We start from the raw sequence: 26,280 nt of genomic DNA, 5'->3' as shown, positions 1-26,280 counted from the left end.
CTGCATTTCCTGAGTCCACCCCATTTAAACTCACAATATGGAACATATTAGGAGCCACAGCAAAAAAAAAACAAAAAAAAAGTAGCAGCGTTCCTAGATCTCTCTTCTTTTACACACTTCTCTGGGCTGGGTCAGAGGAGGGAAAAGGATGTCGGGTTTCTTGCCTGGATCAAAGATGATTACAGATCTGTTGTATAAAAGACATTTAAGAAGAAGAAGTGAATGTGTTATGATTTGCTTGGTGAAAGAGAGGGCTCTCTGAAAAGAGCCAGCCACATAGGGAGAGGGTTGGGTTTACAACAAATCTACGAATTTGGACAGGCATCAGTCATTGGCATGATTCAGCAGGTTTGCGTCACCTCCAAAGCAGGTCAGGTATCCACGTACTTTCCCCTCACAAACATGTTCAAAGAACATTTACTCCACGACTCAAGCAAACTGCATTCACTCGCTATTGCCTCACATTCTGCCCCGCGGTGTCTGCAGGGCCTTGATTATAGGCCATGAGGCAGGTTTATAACGGGTTATTGTAAATCATCGGGATCAATGTCACAATATCTCCGAACACTACAAACATAAAACGACATAGAGACACAGGGAGGGCGAGGGGCGTGTTCATGATCTTGTTCCAATAGAAATAGTACTTTGAGGGGGATAGTAGAGGGGGTCCCTCTGGTACTTCAGTTGATGCTGTGGGAACGGTTCTGTCAAGGGTTGGGGCTGATTGGTGGAGGAATGGGTAACACTGCCAATAGGAAGAATGTGACATCCAAGATGACAATGTAACAGTCAGTGGTGATGACCCAATTAGAGGTTATAATGTTGCAGTTGGAGGTGGCAATTTTCATTTTAACAAGGCTATTTTCAGATTTTTGTCTTTCAGCTGAAAGGCATCTCTCCCTGAAGCAACCCTGGGAAAGAACCGTGTGTTTATGTTAATACACTTCCAAAATGACTTTTAAATGGTTCAACAATAACACTTTCAATTACCTAAAAAATAACAATGGCCATTGTATTCCCATCAGGTGGAAAGTCATGGCAGTCAAACTGAGAGTTTGTTGATGAAAGCTGTCAGAATCCTGCCAAGGACTATGTGTGGTTGTGTGTGTGTGTGTACATGTGTGTGTATATCTGTACACGTGTATGTCCAACTGTACATATGTGTTAATGTGTGTGTGTAACGTGCTGTGGCATTTTTAACCTCTGTGGAAACTGACTAAAATAAATCCTTCTTGTACGTCAGAGAGGCCTCTGTGCACCCTGTAATTACAGAGCCCAGGGTAGGATCTGCAGAGGATCATCAGTGTTGCCGGGACGTTTTGGGTTCCAAAAACCACCTAAACTGCCTACTCAATGGCCTCTCACAGGCCTTCTGTTATGAATGCAGAGTTGTAATGGGTCTTCAAATGTAAAATAATAAAATGGCTAAATACGATGTCAAATAGCTACAATAAGCTACAGATAACTTAGATGAGGAGAACTTTTTTTTAAGAAGTAGTCATGCCAAGCTCATGACATGACATAGTTTCAACATTGTTCCCAGAGTCACCAAGTGTCAGACTGTCACAGACTGATGTGGGTGGGTAGACAAAGAGAGAGAGAGAGAGAGAGTCAAAGACAGAAAAGGAAGAAGCAAGCGAAAGAAAAAAGGGATGGATAGTGAGAAAAAGCGTGTGTGTGTGCAGAGCAAGGGCTATCAGGGAGTCGTAGTGTTTATCAAAACCACAAGCATATCAAAAGACACATCCATCATTAAGACTTCCCCTGGTTCTCTACACTCCTTCAGACTCATTCAAAATCTTCAAAAGAAGCCTCCCCTTCCCAGCATCCCCTGCACACAAGCATCATAATCCTCCAACATAGACTGTGTGGATTCCCTGCCTGTGAACTGGGCCAGCGGGCGTGAGCAGGCCTACTAAGTGGCAGGCCAGCCAAAGCTGCGTCGACTGTGTGTGGAGCTGTAATTAACGGCCTCGGCCAAGGTAAGAAGACTTCCGTGGGGCTGCGCTCATGAGAGGGGGTGATCAGGAAGTCTTCAAAGCACTCTGTGTAATCTTCCCCCTTTCAAACGTGCTATTACCTCACTGTGTTTGCGCCGGGGCCAGATGTGCTGGATGTGTTGATCCGGTGGAAGGGTAGCTCACCACGTTAGCGTCCTGCCGGTCTCTCCCCCCCCCCCCATCACCTTAACACTCAGACCCGGACCCTCCACCTGCCTGACGTAGGGCTCTCTCCCTCACACCAGGGGAGAACGTTTCTCTTTGTGTGTGTGTGTGTGTGTGTGTGTGACAGTCCAGGACATCAAGGGGATATTTCCTGATAAACTGTACCTATGTCCGTCCACTTTATTAGGAAGTACTTATGTGCAAGGAAACCAAACCCTTTGTAGAAATGTCTATGTACTGGATTACAAGACCTAATTTGAAGACACACTTGTAGTGAATGAAAGATGATTAAACGTTTACTATGAGAATATTTTCAGCTTTTGGCCTCGTACGTTTGGCCAAGACGTTCAGGCACAAGGGAGGCTTCCAGTCTGGAATATAGAGTCTGAAGAATGTACTGAGGCTTTGGCAGAACAGAAGCCATAATAACAAGGTTTCAAAAAACAGAGCTTTAAAAAGCAGACTTGCACACTCAAAAGCTCCCAGACACACAGAGGCACTCACGCATGCCTTCATACACACACACACACACACACACACTATATGTATACACACACATACCACACACACTCACATACAAACCCATGAACACGTCTAATCATTGAAGTGAATGTGTGTTTGGGGTAAGATATGAGACATCGTATGTGTGAGGATGTTTTTGGAAAAGCAGCAATTGTTTCCAGTGCTCCCTTAAAGCCCTTGCAGATTTGCAGCACAGTCTGTAACAGTGGAACAAAATGGATGCCTCGTCTTGGGCACACAGCGACGCAGGCTCCTCCAGAAATGAGCTAGGGCTGCAGTCTGCTAATCAATACCATTCCTGAGGTAGGGGAGCACATAAAGCTGCTTACATGACTTTTCTGTTCTCCTCCCTTCCATCCCAGAGTTCCAGCACTCCTGCCACAACTATTTCAGCTCTTGAGAGCAGTGGAGGAACACGGCGCCTTCCCTGGGATGCAACTGGACGCACCAGTCGAGGACTGGCTCCACCCAGCGCAGCCTAATGAGGGCCGACTCACACCCACCCTGGGTGCTTGTGTAATGGGCTCTGTGTTTCTTAGCGTCTCGGTCCCCTGTGGAGGAGTCAGCCAGTCCCCCTCCAGTGGCGATGCAGACTTCTGTCCCAGAACAGACACAAAGGGAGAAGGATAATAGCCTCGAGCTGTAGCGAGCAGAGAGGAGGCAAAGTGGAGCCTCTCTTCCCTGCTGTTAAAACTTCATAGAGCCTTGGCTCCAGACAGACAGGCAGGAAGCCAAGCAGGCAGGCAAGCAGGCAGGCAGGCAGGCAGGCAGGCAGGCAGGCAGGCAGGCAGGCAGGCAGGCAGGCAGGCAGGCAGGCAGGCAGGCAGGCAGACAAGCAGAGACTGACCCGCAGGCAATCAAGCAAGCAAGCAAGTAGACAAGCAGAGACCGACCAGCAGGCAGGCAGGCAAGCAGGCAAGCAGGCAAGCAGGCAAGCAGGCAAGCAGGCAAGCAGGCAAGCAGAGACCGACCAGCAGGCAAGCAGGCAGGCAGGCAGACAGGCAGGCAGGCAGGCAGACATGAAGTATTGATAGAGGTTTGGCAAAGCCCTTCACTTTCTCTAGTTATGGAGAAGGGAGAAGAAGGAAATATTATATTTCCTAGCCAGACACCACCCAAAACACACTTGGCAGACCAGAAAATAATGTCTATCTTCATCTTTACATTGAAACATTCCTCTTTATGCTGAATTTCATCTCCAAGGACAACATGGTTCCCATACCTGCCAGTCTCAATCTGATACAGCAGCCATTTTATGGTTTTCAATTATTCTAATAAAAGGCTTAATCTATAGAAAAACATCACATTCTTCTAACTCTACAGCTTTTCCCTCATTAGGGCAGAAAGAGAGCATGGTGAACGCTTCTATTGCTGACTTGGCAGAGACCTATATGCCCCCCCCCCCCCCCCACCACCACCAACGCCACTCTGACAACCAACACCAGCAATTACAAAGGAAGCAAGCTAAACCACATCCACCTTGGCTGCAGTTTTTAAGATTCCTATAGGCTTGTAAAAGTTCTTGGTTTTTAGCTTCATTCCATCATCAGTGTGCCCGGACTCAGGCCATCACATCCCAGGTCACTTTGAACAACACTTTTTTGAACAACGTCTACTGTGAGCGCAGGCCTAAGCTCAAAACCACTGGCCAAGGACGTCGAGTTTTAGTAGGAATCTCTAGAAAAGAATGCCCAGAAAAACTCTGGACACTCTCTTTATCAGCTCTTCCGCACCACTAAGGGGATGAATCTTACACGCTGACATCTCGACCCAGACAACAGAGGTTCTTCAGGACCTCAAGGACACCTGGAACCTAGAGTTTCTTTATTACTGCGTTCACGCGGTAGTCTGGCCACTTACAGGTATAGAGGCACACATTTGATTTCATTGGCCTGAAAATAACGATGAGATAAAACACAACGTATTCATCTGTTCCTCTAACTGTCTGTCAGAAAGGAGTATGCCTGGTACTGCCTCGTGGTCTTCCTGCTCTCTGCTTAACTATGACATGCTGTTAACATCCATGCATTCCTGGTCAAGACAGCGCTACTAAAGCGCTCCCTCTTGTTATTTCCTGCTGTGGTTCAGAAGGAGGAAGTGAGCAGGGCAAGTTATTGATATCATCTGTGCCCAAGATAGGTGGCCCAGAGAAAGGCTGTTGAACCGCCACAATGAACTGAACCATATACAGCAATGTGAGAAACTCACTTTGGAAAGATGTTGAATACAATGACAAAGTCAATAACACACAAAACGGAAATATTATGCGAATACTTTATTATCAATGTGTGAATGGTGTTAGCTTTTTGTCTGGATATTAATAGTATATGAAAACTATACACCAAAACCAGGATCATCCTATTTTTGCTGTATAATTTCTCAAATTGGTAATGGAAGATTCTTTATCTTTATATATATTTATATATATAATATATATAAGCCAAAGTGCATTTTCCGTTTTTTTTCCTTTTGTCCATATACACATTGCACCATACATAAATAATTACATTGTAAAAATCCGTATTTACAAGTATAATATATATTTCATATAATATATAAAACTTTATATTAAATCTAGGTAGATGATATTTGGGATAGTTTGTGGGGTCCGTGTGACGGCTGGATGTTATCTGTGGTCGCTGAGCAGGACCTCCAGCCAGCAGGGGCAAGAGGTGATAAACTGTCTAGAATAGCAGGGCCCCCAGCCCTTAGCAAAGCTGATCCGCACGCTGTTGGGGTCGTAAGGTCCGTCCAGGAGGTCGGGGCCTGTGGCGTGCCTCAGAAGGCAGGAGCGCTCATAGTCAAACACCTTAATGGAGTATCCCGGCATCACCTTGCGCACCACCAGCGTCCTGCTGTTGGGCACGTCCAGGGTGGGAGAGTTGACGAACACGGGGTGCTCGCTGCGGTTGTAGGCCCACACGCCGTCGGGCTCCTTGCTCAGGAGGATGCCGTAGCCGATTTTGCCGCGCGTGCGCTGGACGGTGCTGTTGCGAGGCTCCGGGCTGAGCTGGCCCAGGCAGAAGCCAGTGCCCTGAGGTAGATCGTAGAAGATGCTGACTGACGGCTCATACACGGTGTAGAGGCGGCCCACGCGCGTCCGGTGCTCCCAGTACGCCACGTTGCACCAGTGGCTCTGCTTGGGGGCGTCAGGCGACATACTGGCATCTAGGGAGAGACACAAAGAGACGGGAACATGAGTATTACAATAACAAAACAAAGATCAGTGAGAAGGAAGAGTTACATTGGGGTGCACGGGGTTTTCCCAACATCTTATTGTGTTTAGATGATCTCACCTCTATGATTACAAGATGAGATACTGTACAAAAAATCATATAAATAGCCCCCTCCCCTTCTCCAACACACATACACACACACACACACACACACACACACCCCAGAGGTTGTTATTGATACCCTACGATATGGGAGATGCTGTAAGGTCAGTCAGACCTGTGAGCCCTGTAGTTTGTCCTCATTGCCTCAAGGGGGCACTACACAGAAACCAGAAACTGACCATTCCCTAACCACACCACTGTTCAGTGCTGCCAGCCTCGTCAACGACTTACAAAGCTCCTGATTAACTAGGCCAACCACAAACAGAGGTCCACCAACAATTCCAAACATGGTTTATGTTGCTTTGGAGTGATGTCTGACATCAATGGTGTTTACAATTTCACATGGGAGGATGTACAGTACATTGCTTACGCACACATCTGAGAGACCACTCAAGACGGACACACCATAACACAGTTGGATGAAGCATCTCAGTCTCCCTGCAGTAAATCTGCCGGTTAATCCCAGAGTCAGACACCAGGCCGGGACACATTCTCACTGCCATCCCAGAGTGTATATATGTATACATGCCAACAGGCTGCTCTCCCCTGGACCAGGCTGAACCAAGCCTTCTCAGTGTGGGTGAGGACCGTACGGAAAGGAGGTAGGAGAAGGAGCGAGGGGTCAGAGAGAAGGGCACCTCACGCCCCTTTCCTCCTCAGGAGGGTTCAAATGTGGAGGGGCGCCTCTTCCCCATCTCGCCTCTGCTCCCCCGGCATTCCAGGAGGGTGGGGAAGGGGGGCGTGCAGGCAGGGAGAGAGCCAGACAGGGGGTCCCCCCGCCCCCATCCCGCTGCAGGGCCGAGGGATGGCATTCAGCTCCCTGACAACTTAGCACAAGCCCGTGACCCCCTGACCCCCCAGCCTTCATGCTATCAGCTCCCATTAACTCACACACAGAGTGATGCCATTATTTTGCTTCAGAGAGTCTATTGGCGAAGAGGATTTAAAGCCCGGGCCTGTGGCCCCATTCCTTTCACTCGCTGCATTCAGGGCTTAATGACCGCCCGCCCCATTAACAAACGCCTTTAAGGTGGAGCAACGTCGACCCACACAGCAACAAACGTCCTCGCTTACCGTCCATCGTGCTAAACTATCTCTTCTCTCTTGAATGACCTGCACTGGTGAAGTTTACACAAATATTAGGGAAACCATTGACCAAACCGTCAGAGACAAAGGGCTCACAGCTTACGAAAGGTTGGGAGAGAGAGGGAGTGAGGGAGTGAGGGAGGGGGAGTGAGAGAGTGAGGAAGGGAGGGAGGGAGTGAGTGAGAGGGAGGGGGAGTGAGAGAGAGAGAGAGAGAGAGAGAGAGAGAGAGAGAGAGAGAGAGAGAGAGAGAGAGAGAGAGAAAGATGGAGGTAGGTAGGGAGGGAGGGAGGGAGGGAGGGAGGGAGGGAGAGAGAGAGAGAGAGAGAGAGAGAGAGAGAGAGAGAGAGAGAGAGAGAGAGAGAGAGAGGGGGGGAGAGTGAGAGATGGTAGGTAGGGAGGGCATGAGGGAGAGAAGGAGCCGCGGACAGGCTCTCTGTGTGTTTGCGCACACACTGATGGCTGAAATGACCCCCTCTCTTCAGGGGCCCCCACATGCATGTGCCATTAGTGAATTCCACACTCCAGCTCCTCCACTCTGAGGTTTTACTGCCTCACGGCTCAGACACACAAAGAACAGCTTCAACTTGTTTATGGCTCTGCTATTGTCTCTTATCAAATGGAGCCCACACATCAAGGTAAACTCACTTTGAAACTGTGCACACATACACAAAGGCCAAATGGTCTCTATCTCCTCTCGGTGAGAGGAATAAAAACTGTTTGGTCAACAGTATCTAGTTTTCACACATGGTGCGGAGAGTGGAACCTTTCCAACCAGAAGCTAAGGAACAGGAATAAAGAGGACAAAGGTCAGCGATGTAGTCGATGCTAAGCTGCGAAACAATGCGCAAAAGACGAGCCAGGCCTTTTCCTGTGGCCGTGCACAGCGTACGTGAGCCCAAGCACACGCGTCTGTCCGAACCCAGAAGAACATCAGTCTGTGTTTGTGTTTTTTTGAGCGTGTTTTTTGTACTGAATGTGTGTTTTGGCTAGAATTTGTCTAGCTAAGCAGCAACGTATGTGTTTGTGTCAGGGAAAAGGGGGGAGGGGGGGGATGTGTGTGTGTGTGTGTGTGTGTGTGTGTGTGGGGGGGTAGTCTATGAAGGGGGAACTCATTGGAATCTCCTTAACAAAACAGTGCCATCTTTCCTCCTGTGCACCCAGTTTGGACATAATTACCACAGCAACTATGGACCTTCAATGTTCCCCACACAGTCAATACTTGTATTTTTCTATTTGTATTTATTTCTCTATCTCTCTCTTTCATTTGATTCAACAAAACGTTAGTATCCAAAACTCAGGTTAACCATCAATGACATATTAATCAATCTTTTCTCTTTAAGTTTAATCTAAGTTAGATGCAATAGTGAAATGACAGTTTGGTCCAAAAACTCAATTCCAACTGAGCCATGGGTCTAGAACAGCTCCAAACTGCAACAGCCAGACTCAGGCTGCAGTGGAGAACCGCAGGGATCCATGTGTTCAAGCTCCAAAGACGACCACTTGAGGAGGAGCATGGAGAGGCTGGGACCAATTACCCTGCTCTGCATCCATTTAACCCTGTCACCTTATAAAAGCTCCGTTTACCCATTAGAAAAGTAGCCCATGTTATTATTGTTATTAGATTCTCAAAAGCCTCCCCCCTTAGCGTCAGTCAAGACAGAGACACCAGTCCTGTGGTGACACCACTTCCTCTTCCTGTGCTCAGCCTCCTGCCCGACTCTGACCTCAGCAGTCAACATACACACACACACACACTCAAGTCTATTCCTCCTAAAAAACGGATTCCAAAAACTTCACATCAATGTTAATGTCAATGTGATTAAGTAATCTGGGATGATATGTCAACATATACTGAAAAGTAAAAAAACAAAATAAGTCATAACTTAAATCGTGAGATGCTAGCTATCGTTGTGGCCGTGATAAAACTGGTCTGTATTGATTTTTTTTCTCCGGGTTTCCATGTACAGGTAAACACAACGGCAAATCTACTGTAATCCATAAAACCTCTCTCTCTCATACACACACACGGACAGAAAGCGAGAGACAGACACACACACACACACACATAAGCTACACAATGAGGTGCAGCTCTGCACGTTTGCATTTGCACGTCCCACACAGCACGGCAAACAAAGATATTTCTCCAACAAGGAGCATATAGTGGGCAATGTTTAATTTCCACAACAGAGGGAGATCTCCATGGAAACCACTACCATTTAAATGTCTCCCCAGCCGTCTGCTTGGGGGATTTAGCAGTATCAAAGTGAGGCCATCAGACCTGATAACAAACATCAGCTTTGTTAAATCTCAAAAGCAAACAATGACACACTTTTGAGTGTTTGTGTAAGGAATTAAAATGTCAGATGCCACTGTACTGCTACACATACGTTTTAATGTCTCACTCAAAGTTGAATGAACTGAAACTTGGATGTGTGTGATCGATTGTGGAACTGATGTCACGATGGAATGTTCAGAGGCCAAACATGAAGTCAACTCAAATGATGACCCCGATTTGACTACAACCTGATGTCGCTTGGTCGCTCACTTGTTCCTGAGTGCAGAACAACCTTTATTCAACCCGGCAGATCACTGCTTAGAGTTTTAGTAATGCCAATCTCAAAATCTCTGTTACTCCAGGGCAAGCAACAGTAGGATCATCACTACCGACTCCCTCCACAAAGTCAGGAGTGTCTCAATGGCAATCCTTGATGATCATCCAGTAATGCTTTTAAAGGAGGCCTTAAAAGAAGAGAACCGGTGGGATCTAGGGGGGTGGATGGGAGGATAAACACTGCTTGGGTGCCTTCTAGTGAGATTAATTAGAGGGGGAGCTTCATGGACAGCCAGACAAACAACGGCTTCCCCTCAATGCTAACATCGCCCCAATGACCTCCAGGGCCACCTCCATTAAGACTTCATCTCCCATAATCCAGGGTAGAGCAAAGACATAAACTCATTCCTCCACGCTCGCAGAGAGAACACTGTTGCAAGGCCCTTTAAACCAGAACGGCCGAGGGGAGGAGAGAGGGAGAGAAGGACGAGGGGGAGCGGGAGTCTCTTATCCTGTGCCAAGGATTAGATTCCCCTCCAGCTATTAGACTGTACCACTGAGCTGACAGGCAGAGGGGGGTTTGTCTGAGGTATCATTGTGTGTGCGCGCGCACGGTTGCCTATGTGGGTGTGTGTGTATGCGTCTCTGTGTGCACGTGGGACTCAGGTGAGTGCATGTGCGCGACCGTGCCAGCAGACATGCGCTGCCGAGGGGCGTGCGGGCGGAGAACGCCGAACCAGACGTTGTCACAGTCCGGTGCGTTCCCGGAGAGACGGCTCCGTGCGAGTCAAGTTTGTATGACGGGCAAAACTGCAAAAGTCGAGACATGATCTCCTGTTCAGTCCTCCTGTGCATGAGTGTGGTGTGATTCTGCTTCTTCGGACTAGCAGTACCGCTGGCCGACTCACAACTGCCAACAGACCACAGTCAGGCTGGCGTCGCTGCTATCTCCGCCATCGCAGTTGGCTTTATCAGACAGACACGCTAACTGAAGCTGCTCTTTATGTCTATGGATTTTTTTTCCCCTCCCAGGCTCTGAACTTCCTTTGCACGAATAGAGGGAGGGAAAGAGAATTAAAGAGAAAAAGGTGGGTGGGAGGAGGTAAAGAGAACGAGAGAATGAGATAGAACAGAAAGAAAGACAGGAAGAAAGAAAGAAAGGAAGAAAAAAGAAAGAAAGAAAGAAAGCACTAGAAGGAGAGGATATGTTTTGGAAGCTAACTGTAGGGATTACTCAGGGTGGAGCAGGCAAGAACCAACTCATACAGCCACCATCAGGCCTTGTCACAATGAGCAGGCGCTACATTGTCATCTGTTTCCTCTACACATTCCCTGGTTCTGTCCGGGGGTTCTCCTGGAAGAAGGAAAAGTGCTGCACCCTGGATACAAGAACAGAATCCATAAATCAAATCGATAAATAAGAGAGGGTGTAAAAAGCCCAGGAAGCGACAGACGCTAATATGAAAGGAGCCGTCTGGTCTTGGGGAGCGAGAGGCCACCGCTCTCCAGGAGAAGGCTCTCCTTTTTCAGGAGGAAGAGAATGTGCAGCTCATTTCCTCCAGGTTTCCTCCATGGCTCCCGACAGCATGGCAGACACTGAACATGAGTAGCCGGGGTGCATGACGGGGGGATGGAGAAGAAAGAGCAGCGACTACCAGCGGAGGAAGGGCTCAGCGAGGACAAGAAGCGAAGCAACCTGAGGCACTGAGCACTGAGAGAACATCCTTCTGGGTGGTTCTGCCCTCAACACCCCCTTCCTTGGTGAGTAATGTGTGTGTGTGTGTGTGTGTGTGTGTGTGAGAGATAGCGTCTGCCTGTGCATGTGTGTTGGAGGGGGAGGTTAGGGCCAAGTGTGTTACAACGTCGCTGTCGAGAAGACCCTGCACATTCCTGAACTTGCCCCGCCCCCAGTACCTCCTAACTTCCTACTCTGGTTCAGAGAGACGGGGGGAGGGGTGGATACACGTTCCTTGGTCCTTGTCTTCTAACTCCTCCAGTGTATTCAGGGACATGTTCCGTTCACTGGGCTCCCAGGTTATGTGTAAAACAACATCACTGTGTTCAACCAACACGGTGAATGAAAAAGTCAAGCACAAAAAAATCCATATTTTTGATTTGCGGCAACATGGTTCATCAAAGTTCCAATTACTAACATGTACTAAAATGGTGTATCTACAGTAAAACATGGTAGGTACAAGGCTGTTACAAGTGTAAGAAGGCCCCTCGATGGGGGAGGGGTGACGTCAACGGGTATGGTAATCTCACGCCAAACCTTTTATAAAACAATACAACTTGAGAGCCCTATTGCATGGTAGTTAATGTAACCTTGATGTAAAATGTTACCCACACTTTTCATCTTACAACACCCATGGATGGTGCCTTACTACCTCGCACTGCATGAAGTTAGGAACAAGGATTCAAAGTTTCCAAGACACAGAGGGCTCTCCACTCTCAGGAAAGGAAACCAGCTATGTTAGGCTACATACTCCTGCAACACTGACTACTTGGTTAAAAGTGAACAATAACAAGGAACTACATTATTACAACTTATATTAGATTGACTCATTTAAGCTGAAAGGCCCGTGTCTGGTTACCATTGGTCAGGGATGTGGAGCAACTATGATAGACATGGTCACTGTTCAGACAATGGCTCACTATTGATCGGCCCAGTGGATCACAGTCTGTGAGGAGAATGTGTTCTGTCAGGATAATGTGGCACGAGAGTTTCTGTTTCAATCACAACACTCTGTGTGCTGTAAGCCACACTCCTCCAGCATGGGCACCCAGACACCGGCTGCCCAAACAAAGACAACTGCCCCCTCCCCAGCCACGCCCCCTCCCCCCTCATACCCCCCCCCCCCCCCCTGCAACTCTGACAACTCTCCTCCTTTCTTCAGGAGAAAGACGTTCATTAAAAAGGCAGGAGTGAACATTTCCAATAATTCATAGAGTCCTTCCCTGTCAACATCTGCAAAGAATCTAGCCGCTAAAGGGAATGGCAGGATTTCATTAAGTAAATTGCGCCCTGGCAGTGAGTGAGGGGGAGAGAGGAGGAAGCCACAGCCAGCGATCTAATCTAAACCGTACCCAGAAACACGACAGCCTGACTGCACGTATTCCAGGCTGCTAAGCCAGGAACTGAGAAAGGCACACCAACACTAAATAAGTGAAAACACACACAACACGAGCGGAGATACGAATACACTGACAGCAGCCAGAGGGCAATGCTAATATATGTGCTAACTAGTTCATTTTCAATAAGGTTTGCGAATGATGCAGGTCAAATTGGGTACAAAGAAATATTTTCAATTAACCACTGGTGGAGACATTCAACTATAGTCATTTTTTGATCAAGATTTAAATACTGTTTTGTCAGGCCACCAAAACATTGAGTGCACAGCAACATGCCTGTTCAGTTCTGGAATAAAGCAGGAGTAGGATAAAGCTGAGATCAGACTGCGTGTTCCCACAGAATGACTCCTCCTTAGACCCAGACCACAAAGCACACCGAGTTCATCAGCAACTTCATGTTTCTTTTCTGTTGTCACTAGAGAGTCAAGGAAGATTATGGTTCACGGCCCAGATCAAAGGGTTAGAGCAAGGGTGTACTTTGATGTGCTTCATGTAAGTACACGGTAAGGGACGAGGGGTAGGGAGGGGGTAGGAGGGGGTGGAGATATTCATTACATACTTTTATGAAAGTCTGGAGGAAAATATGACGGTGTGAGTATACTGGCCCTGAGGTGTGTCCTGTCACACCGGGTGGGGAGGGCAAGAGGCCAGGAGTAGAACCACGGGGTCTCACATCCACACACACACACACACACACACACACCAGGCCTGCCTGCCTGTGTCTCTGGGTGCAGGGTTCATGTGGAGATGACATGGGCCCCTACAGCTAATCCACACACAGCATTCTGGAGGCTGAAAGAATGCGTTGGCTATTATGAGTTTCAAAAATACCGACTCGCGATAGGTTGAGGCACAACTGTCAATTCTCTTCTGGGGAAGAAGGGAGGGGGGGGGGGAAACTCCAGTCTTAAATCTATTTTAGCCGGCAATCAGACCACAGGCCTAATTCATAGCCGGCCATCGCTCGCTGCTCTCTGGATTTATAATTGTGGGGAGAAAATAAAAGATGCCTCTGGGATGTCTCCGGTCTTCCGGTGCTCGCCCTCTGCTTCCGGGGCGAGACCAGGGCCGGCACGTTAGACAAGGCCAGGGCCGGCACGTTAGACGAGGCCAGGGCCGGTACGTTAGGCCAGGCCAGGGCCGGCACGTTAGGCGAGACCAGGGCCGGCACGTTAGGCGAGACCAGGGCCGGCACGTTAAGCGAGACCAGGGCCGGCACGTTAGGCGAGGCCAGGGCCGGCACGTTAGGCGAGGCCAGGGCCGGCACGTACGGCGAGGCCAGGGCCGGCACGTTTACAGAGGACGCCTCAAACGGGGTATTGTTCCCCTCTCTCAGCCTTGAGAGGAGGTGCACTAAAACACTAAACTAACAGTTGGACATTCCGTTCATATTTAATGGCATTGCACGTTCTTTATTTGTTGCCATAACCCCGTGCCTCGGGCCCGAATGAATGGCGCTATTGGAAGGAGGCTGGCACTGTGCTGTGTGTTTGTGTGTGTGGTGGTGGGGGTGGGGGGAGAGGGGTGTTGGTGGCAGCATGTTGCGGAGATGGCAACATCAGCCTTCCTAGAGCGCAGGGTAGGATCACCTCTCTGGGTTTGCAAAGGGAGAACATGGGATAAAAAGAATAGCCTAAGGAAACCTGTCTTTTTTTTTTAGGACTAGTTTGGTAACTCGACAACCGTGTATGTTACTAAGCTTAAAAATAAACACAGGCCACCCTATCCTGTTAGTACAGTATACCGTTACAAAATGGCCCTCAGTCGAATAACAGTTTAACCACAGTCTCCCAAAGCACACGCCAGCAAGCATATACAGCCCAGATAAACCCTATCTCTATCGAAACCTGACTTCTACCTCTGAGGACTTCAGCTGTCAGCTGCCAGCACTGGTACCACACACGGCTGCCAAAGAGGACAAATAAATAGGGACCTGGGCAGCAGAGCCAGTTACTGTTGACTTTAAAGGGGGTTTCAGACTCTTGTCGGTCTGCAGTACGTTAGCATGGCTGTCATTCCTCCGGTAGAGGTCAGATGACCTCACCAGAACCAGTGCTGCCAGGACAGGTCTGGCATGGCTTCCCTGCTAAGCTCACAATAAACACATACTAAAAACAATCAGGGTGTAGCTTTCCCTCTACGTTTTAGTCCACGAGGTTGTACCGATAAATGACACAGATAAATTCTCTCTTGGATGTGAAAAGAGAGACTTCTGTCTTGCATTACACCTGGTGCAGAACAGACAGGCCGGTCTGAGTAGGACTCGGGGAGACAACACTCTGATCAAACCAAGCCTCTATGACATCTTGAAATGCTTACAAAACTCAAACAACCTGGAGAGCGAACAAAAGATCCCAATCTGACATTCAGAAGATATCTTGGCTGTTCTATTTTGAACAGCCAAAAGACAACAGCACACATATACAAAGGCATATAGAACAACAAATAGCCTAAACCAACTCATGTCTAATGTGTTTCACAGTAACTCAAACATGCAAACCCCAAAAATTCACATTAATGAAGGAATGGGTTGTGGCACAAACATCTGACATCATAATCTGTATTGCTGACACTACACACTAACAATGCGAGAGAAAAGGAAAAACATAAAAAGGCCATATCTCTGTTATCACTGGGTCTCTAATTTTTCGGTGTGGCTTATGTAACGGGAAACGGAAGCTAGCCTCCCAGGACAGGAACAGATACTTGAGAGAGAGGACTCACTCCTCCAGACCCCTTCCCCACCGTAGAGCACAATAACCCTACCAGGACATACCCACTGCACCCCTCCCCCCACACAGCCCAAACTGGACACCACAAACGTGTCAGGGGGGGGCTCCTGGCTCCCTGGCCCCCAAGACGCTGGCCTTCTCTTCAACATTCCTCAGTCTCCCCCCACCGTCAAAGGGGCAATTCACCGCCCTGCGAGACTGCTACAAAACCCAGGCAGCTTTTTAAAACAGGATGTTTGTCTGGGGCCTCCTTCCCCTCAAATAAACAATCCGCAAAACCTGATTTCTGGAGGCTGGGTGGAAGTACTCGAGTCACATTATTTCCACATCCCGTCTCCTGGAGCCGTGGGACTCCTGAGGGAGTGTGGGCGGGCGGGCAGGCGCTGGGCAGGCTCTGGGCTGCGGTGGAAACCTGAGGCCATGTGCCAGGCTGCAGGGGGAGACCGGCTTGGACTGCACCGCACTGGGGTCTGGGCTGTCAGGCTGGCAAGAGTGGGGCGGGGGTTGGGGGTGGGGGGTGGGGGGTGGAGGGTTGGGTTGGGGTTGGGTGGTTCCATTACTGGGCGGAAAGGACATGGGACAAGACCGAGATAGTCACTCAGTTGGGCAATATGTGTGTTTTTGGACTGGGCATCACCAGGGCATGAAAAAGCTAGGACTTGATACCCCAGTGCATGGGCGACATGTCTTCGTCGGCATGCAGTGGTTACTTGCTGTGCGAGATGATGTTCAACAAACCTTGTTAGCATGTTCCCTTGATTCCCTCAACACGTTAGCTGTGCATCCCGGTGTGGTGTAAAAGATGTGTAGACGATGTCACCCAATCATGCTAGTTTAGCCTCAGAAGTGACCCAACAGAGAGGCACTTCAAGCCGAGCTCTGAACTCGGGGATTTACATGACATCTGAAGCACTATCTGTATCTTTTTCAGAAGGCTATGTGCAATGTACCAAAGTTGCATAGCCAGACTGAGGCCAGTCATCAGAGCCAGATCCTCATTTATGGATCCAATCTAATCAGCTCTAATCAAGAGCAGCATCACATGCTTTCATTACACTATTTAATTGTTTCATGCATTTCAACTGTTTTTGACACACGTGCGCACACACACACACACACACATACACACACAGGCACATACACACACACATGCTGGAAAGGGGAGAAGTTGTGGGCTGGCTCACCAGGAACGGCCAAGCAGACGCGCTGTGATCAAGTTGATCTGGCTGTCTGACAGCTTTCAGACAAATGTGCATGTGTGAATGTGGGACATGTATGTATGTCTAGATCGACATATATCTAGATCTCTTCGCTTCACCATATGGTTCATCTCAATGGGATGTTGACAAATCTGCTGTTCAGTATAGGATACTGTAGTCCTCACCAGATACAGAAGTCCTTCTCTATTTATCTACCAGTCTCGTTCTGCCTGGAATAACAAGGGCTCAATATCACATTGAACCACTTGACCAGTCCCTGTTTAGGACAGAGGATGCCGGCAGGACGACGGCGGAGAGGAGAGTAGTGTTACTGGACGTACAGCCATGCTGCTACCTGCTGGTGATGTCACCTCCCAGACACCACCTGGTATTCTCCTGGCAACCTTCAATCTTTTCATCACTTCCTCTCATAAGTTCCTGCTTTCCCAGGACAGGATAGGAAAACAGGGTGGTGGGAGAGGACTGTGGCTGTGTGGGGCCCTCCGCTTGGCCCTCCAGGGTACTGAGTTCACACGCCCAGCTCCACAGACACAGGCTTGGCTTGTCACACTCGCAATCGGGCGGGGACAGGTCTGCGAGAGAGTGGTGCTATTTCCTACCATAATCTCACCTCCAACCAGCACGATTGTGTACCAGCGCTGTGGTATTGACGAATGTCATTGGGTTGGTTGAGGACACATCCTCTGATGTCTGAGGAATGTGGACCCACTGGAGCCAGATGAAAACATATACACTGAACACAAACACGCTGGACAGACCGGCCCTGATTTTTGCTGCATATTCGAGACAATGTAGTGTTTTATTCTCATTCTTCTTAAACAGAACAAGAATGTTCAAACTGGAAGTGATTACTTTAATCTAACTATACCGTAACTTTATTACCACGCAGCATCTAACTAAAACGTTGCAGCCGTGTTGGATTCCCATCTCAGTTCAACTCACATCTCTGTCTGTCTGATGGCTGAGCGGTTAGGGACTTGGGCTAATAATCAGAAGGTTGCCGGTTCGATTCCCGGCTGTGCAAAATGATGTTGTGTCCTTGGGCAAGGCACTTCACCCTACTTGCCTCAGGGGGAATATCCCTGTACTTACTGTAAGTTGCTCTGGATAAGAGCGTCTACTAAATGTACAATGTAAATGTCTGAGTCCATCTACCCACTCTCCTCTCCAGCTGGAGTGAACCAGAGGGGGTTGTAATCAGTAATGACAAACATAAAGAAGCACTGAAGTCACAGACAATGTGATTGACATAATAAAGTAAACGTGCAAGGGTGGAAACCACCCCCTCTGACAGTCATACAGGAAGCAATGAGACCTGCTTCAAAGAACAATCTTCTGATGTGCACACGACCAGGCCCAGGCCTGAGGAAACAGGTGTGAAGGCGGACATAAAATCCGGCACATTCCCCCACAATGACATATCATTGAGCATTCAGGGGCAGCGCACTCATCTGCTCATACAGGCAGATGGCAATGGCCGGTTAAAGCCACTCTCCTATGAGGTGGTAGTATTATTATATCCAGGAAATGTTGCAGGAAAACTAAGCTTGATGTCAATGCCTCAACATGAGGACATTCGATTAAAGAAAGCGACCAACTAATTAGGAAATACAGATGGGATAAGCATATTTGTTGCCTGGAATGAAGCTTGAATATATCTTGAAGCGGTGAAGCAGGATTATCTACCAGGCCCACCAGTTCTGATATGTTCCTCTTTGTTTGATGGTGTAGAATGCTTCCCGTGGGGTTTTTGCATTTCCCCAGGCTGCGCTTTGTGGCTACCTCCCACCCAGAGCCCCCAAGCACTGCCTTTAAGAGAGGTACTTGTTCCTGCATGAAGGTAGAGAGACCACATGTACAACTGTAGTTACAGCCTTCTCTCTCCCTCTCTCCCTCTCTCTGGCCATCTTGTCTCTGAGCAGTTGCAATTACAGAAGAGGAGGACAGGGGATTCACATTCCAGGTCATGTATAGGTTGGCGATATAAGCTAAATAGGAGAATACAACTAACTGCATTATATACATTACTGGAGGACAGGCCAGGCTGTGTAGAGAAAAGCCTCTCTACAAAGCTGTTGAGAAACATTGACCTCTCTAAACAGTCCCCCACCTTCCTCCTGGGCTTGCCTCTAGGTGGGTTGGGCTGGGTGAGAGCTCGTAATAATCTTCTAGTCTGCCATATGCAGCGTGGCCCTCTTCTAAAGGCTGTAGGAGGAGCACGTTACGTCCTCTGCGGCGGCAGAAGCAGCAGCACAGGGGGAGGAAGTCGAAAGCCAGCCCGTCTGGATCCTCCCTCCTCACCACAGTCTCACAGGAATTGTGGTGCGCGCTCTGACAAGCCCCTCATTTGTTGACTCAGGGAGTGTCACCGGGCCATGGTGAAGGGGAGGCAGGGGGGGGTTTGTGCCCAGACCCGGGCATGGAGCTAGGTTCCACTGGCTCCATACTTCACTGCCAGGTAGCCATGTCAACTGCTCAGTGTCCTGGTCTTTGAGGCCCCCGCAGCCCTGAGCACAGGAAATGCTGCTCCAGCAAGCCCCCCAAAAATGAGAGCTCTGATACTCAGTTCGGCGCTAACCTGATACTGTGCATGCACACTGAGGTTCCAGTTTTAAGAGAGGCATGTTGACTCTTTGCCATGAGAAGGGAGTGTTTCATTTCAAATCAGAGGACAGGACTGTTTCTCCTCACTTCCTTTGGTGTGGCCCCTTTCGCAGGAGCAGCTCTACTTCCCAGCCCACCCCTCCCTGCAGCCCACTTACAACCGGCTAGAACTCTGTTTGGTGTGTGTGTGTGGGTGTGTGTGTGTGTGTGTGTTTCTGAGCGAGCTTGGATCTTATTACAGTTTGATCCCACTCAAATATTTCTGAAAGAAAAACACAGAAGGGGAGGCCAGCTCTATGGCCATTGCGCACGCCCCACTGAACCTCTGCACCACTCACAATGAAACCTTTATCTCCACTGCTCGCACTGCTCCTAATGGCCTTTAATGAGGAGGAGTAAAGCACAACATCAAAACCGAATTACCTGCAAAGTTTGCACATTTATCCAAACACACTCAATGCCAGTACAGTACGGATCGACAGAAAATAACGTCTTTATCCTGGGCTTGGTTTAACTATTTCAGAGCCAAACAGGCTGACGCAATACTGGAGGAAGCTCTGGCAGATCTGTAACTTATTATCCCTGATTCTAAATATGTGCATTCAGGGTGAGCCAAAGGAGGGCTGTGATAAGAGTATGATTCATAGCACCTATTATTCAGGCTTAAAGTTGTACACACAAAAACACACACACACACAGACACACACACAAGCCACCAAAGACCAAAAGAGGCAACATATTTTGCATAAACAGAGAGCTCTCTGTTTGCCGTTCTAATTTCATGGTAAACCGGACCGAAAATAGCTAACGTTGCTGTTTCTCGCCTCAAACATTTTGACAAATTCTCGTTCCTTATTGCACCAGTAGACAACAATTACTGTGTTATGCTTATCTTCCGATAGACCTACTTTATGGTATATTACATTGTGCAGCAGGGTTTTCAGCAAATTCTACTGTGAGTGAAGGAGAATTTAAAGCCTAGTGACATCAGAGGAACAAAACTCACCTGAAAACTCCCCCGGAGTGACGTTTGGAGAGCTAGCCACCTCCGTTTCAGTGTAAGACAATGTGGAGTCAGACAGATCTGTGGAGAAATAGCAGAGCGACTGAGCCTCTCATCTTCTGTCACAGCTCCTTCCCTCAGCTCTCATTAATCACGACAACAATGAACGGATCTCTGCTGAAGCATGCGCTCCGCTTAGGGACAAGGCGGCCCGCAGCCACCTTTACTCTAGTAGTAGGTTCCAAAAAACGAATTTGTATTCACACCAACCTTAAAACACAGACTCAAGAATCTCTCAATTACATTTTGAGTGTGGAGGTACGTGACCAGCTCATCTCAGTGAACCTGACGCTGGCCCTGACGCTGGCCCTGACGCTAGCCCTGACGCTAGCCCTGACGCTAGCCCTGACGCTAGCCCTGACGCTAGCCCTGACGCTAGCCCTGACGCTAGCCCTGACGCTAGCCCTGACTTTGACCCACCAACCCAAGGCGTACCAGTTGCCATGCTCCAGCAGCCAAGCAGAGAACACTGGAGCCTTCTGGACTGCAGACACTGTCTTCTAACAGGACCCAGCACAGACCCAGTCACTGGGCCTAATCAGGATTAATACAGTTATTATTGTTGTTTAATTTCTTCTCCTTTCTGTACTTAAACTGTAGATCCAAATCAAAGAGTACCCTTGGAAAGTGCCTGATGACAATGCCTAGTCACAAATGATTTCACTAACGGTCATGAATGATACATTGTGTTATTGTCATTTCACAGGTATAACATATACCTGTACAATTATGAACCAGCCCACACCCAAACATTTGGTTTTCAATGTAAGACACCGAACGTCAGATAAATCAAGGTCATGATGATGATGTTTGGTGATGCTCTCTGGATGTTCTTGACTTACCCAGGGGCTTGTGTTCTTCATTGGGGAAAAGCCTTGAATAGGGCGGTGGGGGTGACTCTGGAACACAAAACATGTATGTCAATAAACTGGATGATCAGTCCTCATCAGTATGATACTGTAGATGTGTGCACTGTAGCTTCTGGATTGTCATTCCTTGAACCGAAACTGCTATGAACTGTTCCTGTAACTGTAAACAATGTGCACGAGCAGCGTGAGATGTTTTAGACTCAAACTACTCACAGTGACCATGTCGGCCAATGTTATATCATTCGCATCCATTTATGACTATTGGTCATAAATAAAAAGTGACATGCTCAGATTTTATATGGTGCCTTGTGGTACTGGTACTATGGTGGATGGTTTTTAATTTAAACCAAAACTGAGACAAGGTTTCTCCTTAGTTATCTCTAGTAATTGTTATTTTATAATGGAAGTAAAAAAAAATCTAATTAATATGAGTTCAATTTTGCAGAGGCACTGCTTAAAAAACGTAAAGCTCAATTTTTGGGGGTTTAAAGATTGTTTATAGAGGTGCAAAGTGTGGAGCATAAAGTATGTATTTATTTATGAAGCGTTGGTGCAGAATGTCTGAATTGAACATATTAAATGGTTTGACACAGTGTTCTTCTCAACATAGAAGTGAATTAGTACAGTTCTATCCTTGTTAAGAAAGTCAAGAGTCATTATGGCTGCCCAGTTCTAATTAAGCTTAATGCACTTAGTTTGTCCTGGTTTCGTCATAGCTCTCCGTTCAAATCAGTTTGATTGCTAAAAAATTTAACAACTGAACAAGAAGAGAGAAATCAAAAGGCTTTGTAAACAGTGTTGTTCGACTTGGCCACATCTGTATTTCCAGCACTGTGAACATGATCTCCAGTGTTGAACAGAGGGGGGAAACTAAAAAGAAGGGAAAAACTTTATACACGCACTGACCTCGCCTACAGAGAAAAGGGGAAGGAGAAAAGCACAACAGCAGCGGGTACTTTAAGAGTGGCGGCAGTAATTGCCAGGATCCAAACTCAGTCACTCAGATACACAGCTATTCAGTCTGGCGCCAGTAGTATGCAAACTGTATATTACCACCACTCCTTCACCTAAATAGCATGAAGGGATCTCCTTAGGACAAAAGGGCTTTTAAAGCGCAACTTGAAACTGATCTCATTTCAAAGGCATAATGCCAGACCAAATAAAAGGAAGAAAAGCAGTTTTGTTCATTTATTTGTAAGTACTTTTACCTAAGATTCAAACCATAGCTTTTCCATAAAGTCTGTTTAAATGTATTGTTAGTAAATATACTAATTAAAATCAAAGTGAAAAACTAGTAACAAATTACCACCATGGACATTTAGGCTATCAAACTTTGCTTACATTTTGCTGAAATAGTTACATACTATTTATCAACCCTACATCTAAAAATGATCGAAATCAGAGATTAGATTTCTGATTTGTAGGCCCCTTTCCTGAATAGCATGAAAGAAATACCAGCTCTATGGGGACATGCATGAGCGCAAGTGAGCTATGTCTACTACGAGCAGGAGTCCCAATAAGGGATACCAGGCCTCTACCCCCAATCATAACTCATGTTGCTCGAGGTGAAAAAGGCCGACAGAATCTCCTATCCTTCTCTCAGAAACAACTATTTTCCATTCCCTTCTGTAATCAATCAAAATAACAAAAATCTAAAGAAAATCATCACATGGATATACAAGACCAACTATAGTATCATCTGATATGTGATTTTTTTAATGGCCTGTTACAGCCAACTGGCGGTACTGGACACGGATGTTATGGAAAATCCAGACGCCGTGCCAGTAGGGCGACAGAAATCCTGAGTCTCACATCTACACACGATACCACACGTGGTCGGGGGGGTCAGCAGGGTCAAGTGGCCCAAGGTCTAAGGTCTACCAAATCACAAGTCTAACCCTAGCAAAACATTGTCTATCTAACATAGTCTGCTCATACTATACTATTAACATTTTTGATACTAAAAGGATACGGCAATTAAGACATTTGCTTTATACATTTCATATCAAAAGCATACACATCACATGCCTTGCTATATCTCCTTTGCTAACCCATCTGCCAAAGAGCCAAACCCTCTAGGATAAGCTTTCACATATAAACATGCTTCACTAAGTGAGTTAACTTATGCTCCTGGCACAGATCAATGTCAAGGATACACAAGTGCATGTTTGGCTTATTGAAGATGGTGTTGGTATAAGAATTGTCACTATGTATTACATAGATAGGAAATAGATGAATTAAGCATGGGTTCTGTGATGACAGTCTAGTTCCACTCAAACTCATGCAAAGGTTTAGGTTCACTTGTAAAGTACATTGCAATAGTTTGAACAAGCAGACCACTTCCTAACCTGCACGTACATGAATGTGTGTTTTAGTCTTACTGGTCCCCCCCCCCCTGGGTTGTCTCAAATTTACCCTGACCTACTTCCTTCAAGCCAAACAAAGTGAGATGATTACTGTTCACTGTGTCATTTGAACAACCCCAGTAATCAATAACCTACTAATTTCAAGCAAAAACTGACCTTCAACCCCTCTACTAAACGTATACCAATCTGCTGTAGACCGTGTGTGTAATTTTTATGATCAGTTTTATTATCAGTACTATTTTACCTCAAAGGCCGCAAACAGGTTACCATCACGACAATTACAAAGCAGCAATGCTCGAGAGAAAAGTAAATCACAGGTTAAAGAAAACGTATACATTCATTACGGATGCCTACATAATATCCAAAGCTCATGATTAAAAAGAAGAGAATGGCGGAGGAGGCCAAATGAGTAAGTAGGCTGACAGGCTTACCTGGCCCACAGAGTCGACTGTAGTGATAGGGGTTGCAGCATACCGCTGGACTGTCCAAAGATCCAAAACTCTTACACTCACAGAGTGGCTTGAGCTGGGCAGAGTGCTGAAGGTCGGACCAACGGTACAGTTTACAGGCAAGCAGTTGAGGGGATGCCATATGACCGCCGAGCCGCAGCTCTGCCCGCGACACCATGACACAGTCGCTCGGCATCCCTCCTCTGGACTCCACAGCCTCCAATAAGGCATCCAGGGTTTTCTCTTTTAGTCTTTTCAAAAGAGAATATGTAGCAGTTTTGAGATCGTGTTCCAACACCGTGCGTGGCTTTGTTTCCTGCGCCTCAGAAGAACCAGTGTCCCGTGGCCGGAGGTTCCTCAGCACGAAGTGACATGACCCGAGTTCCATTCCGTGGGCCGTCTCTGGACCTCGAGATTCAGAGTGGTCCTTGTCCTTAAATAAACAGCATGTTACTGTTCTGCATTCACTGTCCTGTATGGAGCGCGGACTTCCCTGGTCCTGGACACACACCGCACCCCCATCTTGGTCCGCTGTGACCCCCAAGCCGCTGCCATCAGCGGGGTTCCGGGTACACACTCCCCCTAAGTCCCCTACAAGCGACCCGCTAGGGGTCATCGGTCTGAGCTCCGTTTTGGGAATTTTCTCTGGGTTGTTGCCGAACAGATCGTCCCTACACCCCTCGCTAGATTTGCCATTTCCATCATCCCCCTCTTTATCTGGAATCAAACGGCTTCTCCAGAGTCGCCGCACAAGACCTGAGCGTTTCGTCCTGAACATACGACAATTTGAAAATCTATATGTGTTTTATTCTTGTTCAGATCTCCGAGTATTATAGATACTTGTAAAGTCGTCGTTCAACATTAATGTTTGTTGAATGCCGTGCAGAACATGCACAGCCGTCTGATGAACATTGGTAACCAAACCGCAACATCAGATACGAGGCTATTTTGTTGCATCTAAAACAACAAACTGCCTCAATAAATGCACAGCAACATGGAAATCAAAATGCATTCATGTAAGAATCTTGTCAAAAGTCAGCAAATTTTCACTTGTAATCCGTGGTCGTTTCGGAATGATTGGTTCATATGTTCGCTACGACTCTAAATGGATAACCAATGCTGTGTAAATGATAACATAGCGTTTTAACTAGGTAATAGTGACAACAATTCTACAAAGATAGAAAATCTAACGCACTTGTAGCCAATTAGTTTGGGACTTTGAAACACCATGTAAACGTAGTGTATAATTTTAAACCGGTACCAAAAACATGAAATAAGATATTTCACTTAAGCTACTGAATCCCGAGAAAATTCTCTACAACCACGATCCCTGTAGTCTTCCAAATATCTCAGCGCACTCCTTCAACAATCCAAAAATATCCATGTGAGCTGAAACTAGAAAATGATCAATCCCTGGGCTGAATCGCGCTCCCGATTCCGTGTTCAGATCTAGTCAAACTGCAGCCTAGAAACCTTTCTTTCTCCGTTTCTCTCTTTTTCTTTTTTTTCTTTCGCTGGCTCGTTCGCTCGCTCGCTCGCTCGCCCTCTCTCTCTCTCTCTCTCTCTCTCTCTCTCTCTCTCTCTCTCTCTCTCTGTCTCGGTCTCTCTCTCTCACACACACACACACACACACACACACACACACACACACACACACACACACACACACACAGACATACACACACACGCACACACACGGGGCCCCCGAGGAGAGCGATGGAGCCATTGGCTGACTACCATCACGTGCTAGTCTAGACACTTTGGCGGCTGAGAGCTGCACTGATTGTTGCGCAAACAAGGTTTCAAGTTTCTTAACTCTTAAAGGCGTAACATCCACTTCTTATTGTATGTTCAGTCATTACAACTTATTTAAACGGAAACTCTATGGGAATACACTTTTATATGGAAAAACACAACAATAACGGAGCATAGTTTCAGCAGAGATAATGCTGCTCAAACACAATTTCCAAATAGGGAAATTATGTCAATTTTTAAGTGACAATAAATGTATGATTGTTGTGGCCATACAACCGTTTAGGCATCTCCCAGTACTTTAGCCACTGTGGCGCGCGAACACGTTACCTGCACACAAGGAATGTTCAATGGAGCGGGAAGCCCACAAATTCCATCCAATGACCTCATGACGCGCAAGGGCCCCTCGTTTGGGTGCGAATTCCAGCTA

General features: G+C 47.2%; 1 protein-coding gene across 1 annotated transcript; it reads right to left on the bottom strand.

Moving 5' to 3' along the window:
* Nucleotides 1-4,957: 4,957 nt before the first annotated feature.
* Nucleotides 4,958-25,578, bottom strand: smad6b (SMAD family member 6b). The gene is made up of 4 exons (XM_084672897.1): nt 24,081-25,578; nt 21,257-21,313; nt 20,358-20,435; nt 4,958-5,855 (listed from the first exon to the last, which is right to left on the bottom strand). Exons 1-4 carry the CDS (start codon nt 24,874-24,876, stop codon nt 5,314-5,316), a joined length of 1,473 nt encoding a protein of 490 aa, XP_084529023.1. The 5' UTR covers nt 24,877-25,578; the 3' UTR covers nt 4,958-5,313.
* Between the last annotated feature and the right edge of the window lie 702 nt (nt 25,579-26,280).

Source organism: Hypomesus nipponensis, chromosome 14 (genome assembly GCF_054491055.1).
Source record: "Hypomesus nipponensis isolate SF chromosome 14, ASM5449105v1, whole genome shotgun sequence".
Taxonomy (NCBI): Eukaryota; Metazoa; Chordata; class Actinopteri; order Osmeriformes; family Osmeridae; genus Hypomesus; species Hypomesus nipponensis.
Note: the sequence above shows the minus strand (reverse complement) of the source record. Positions and strands in the feature narration are given on the sequence as shown.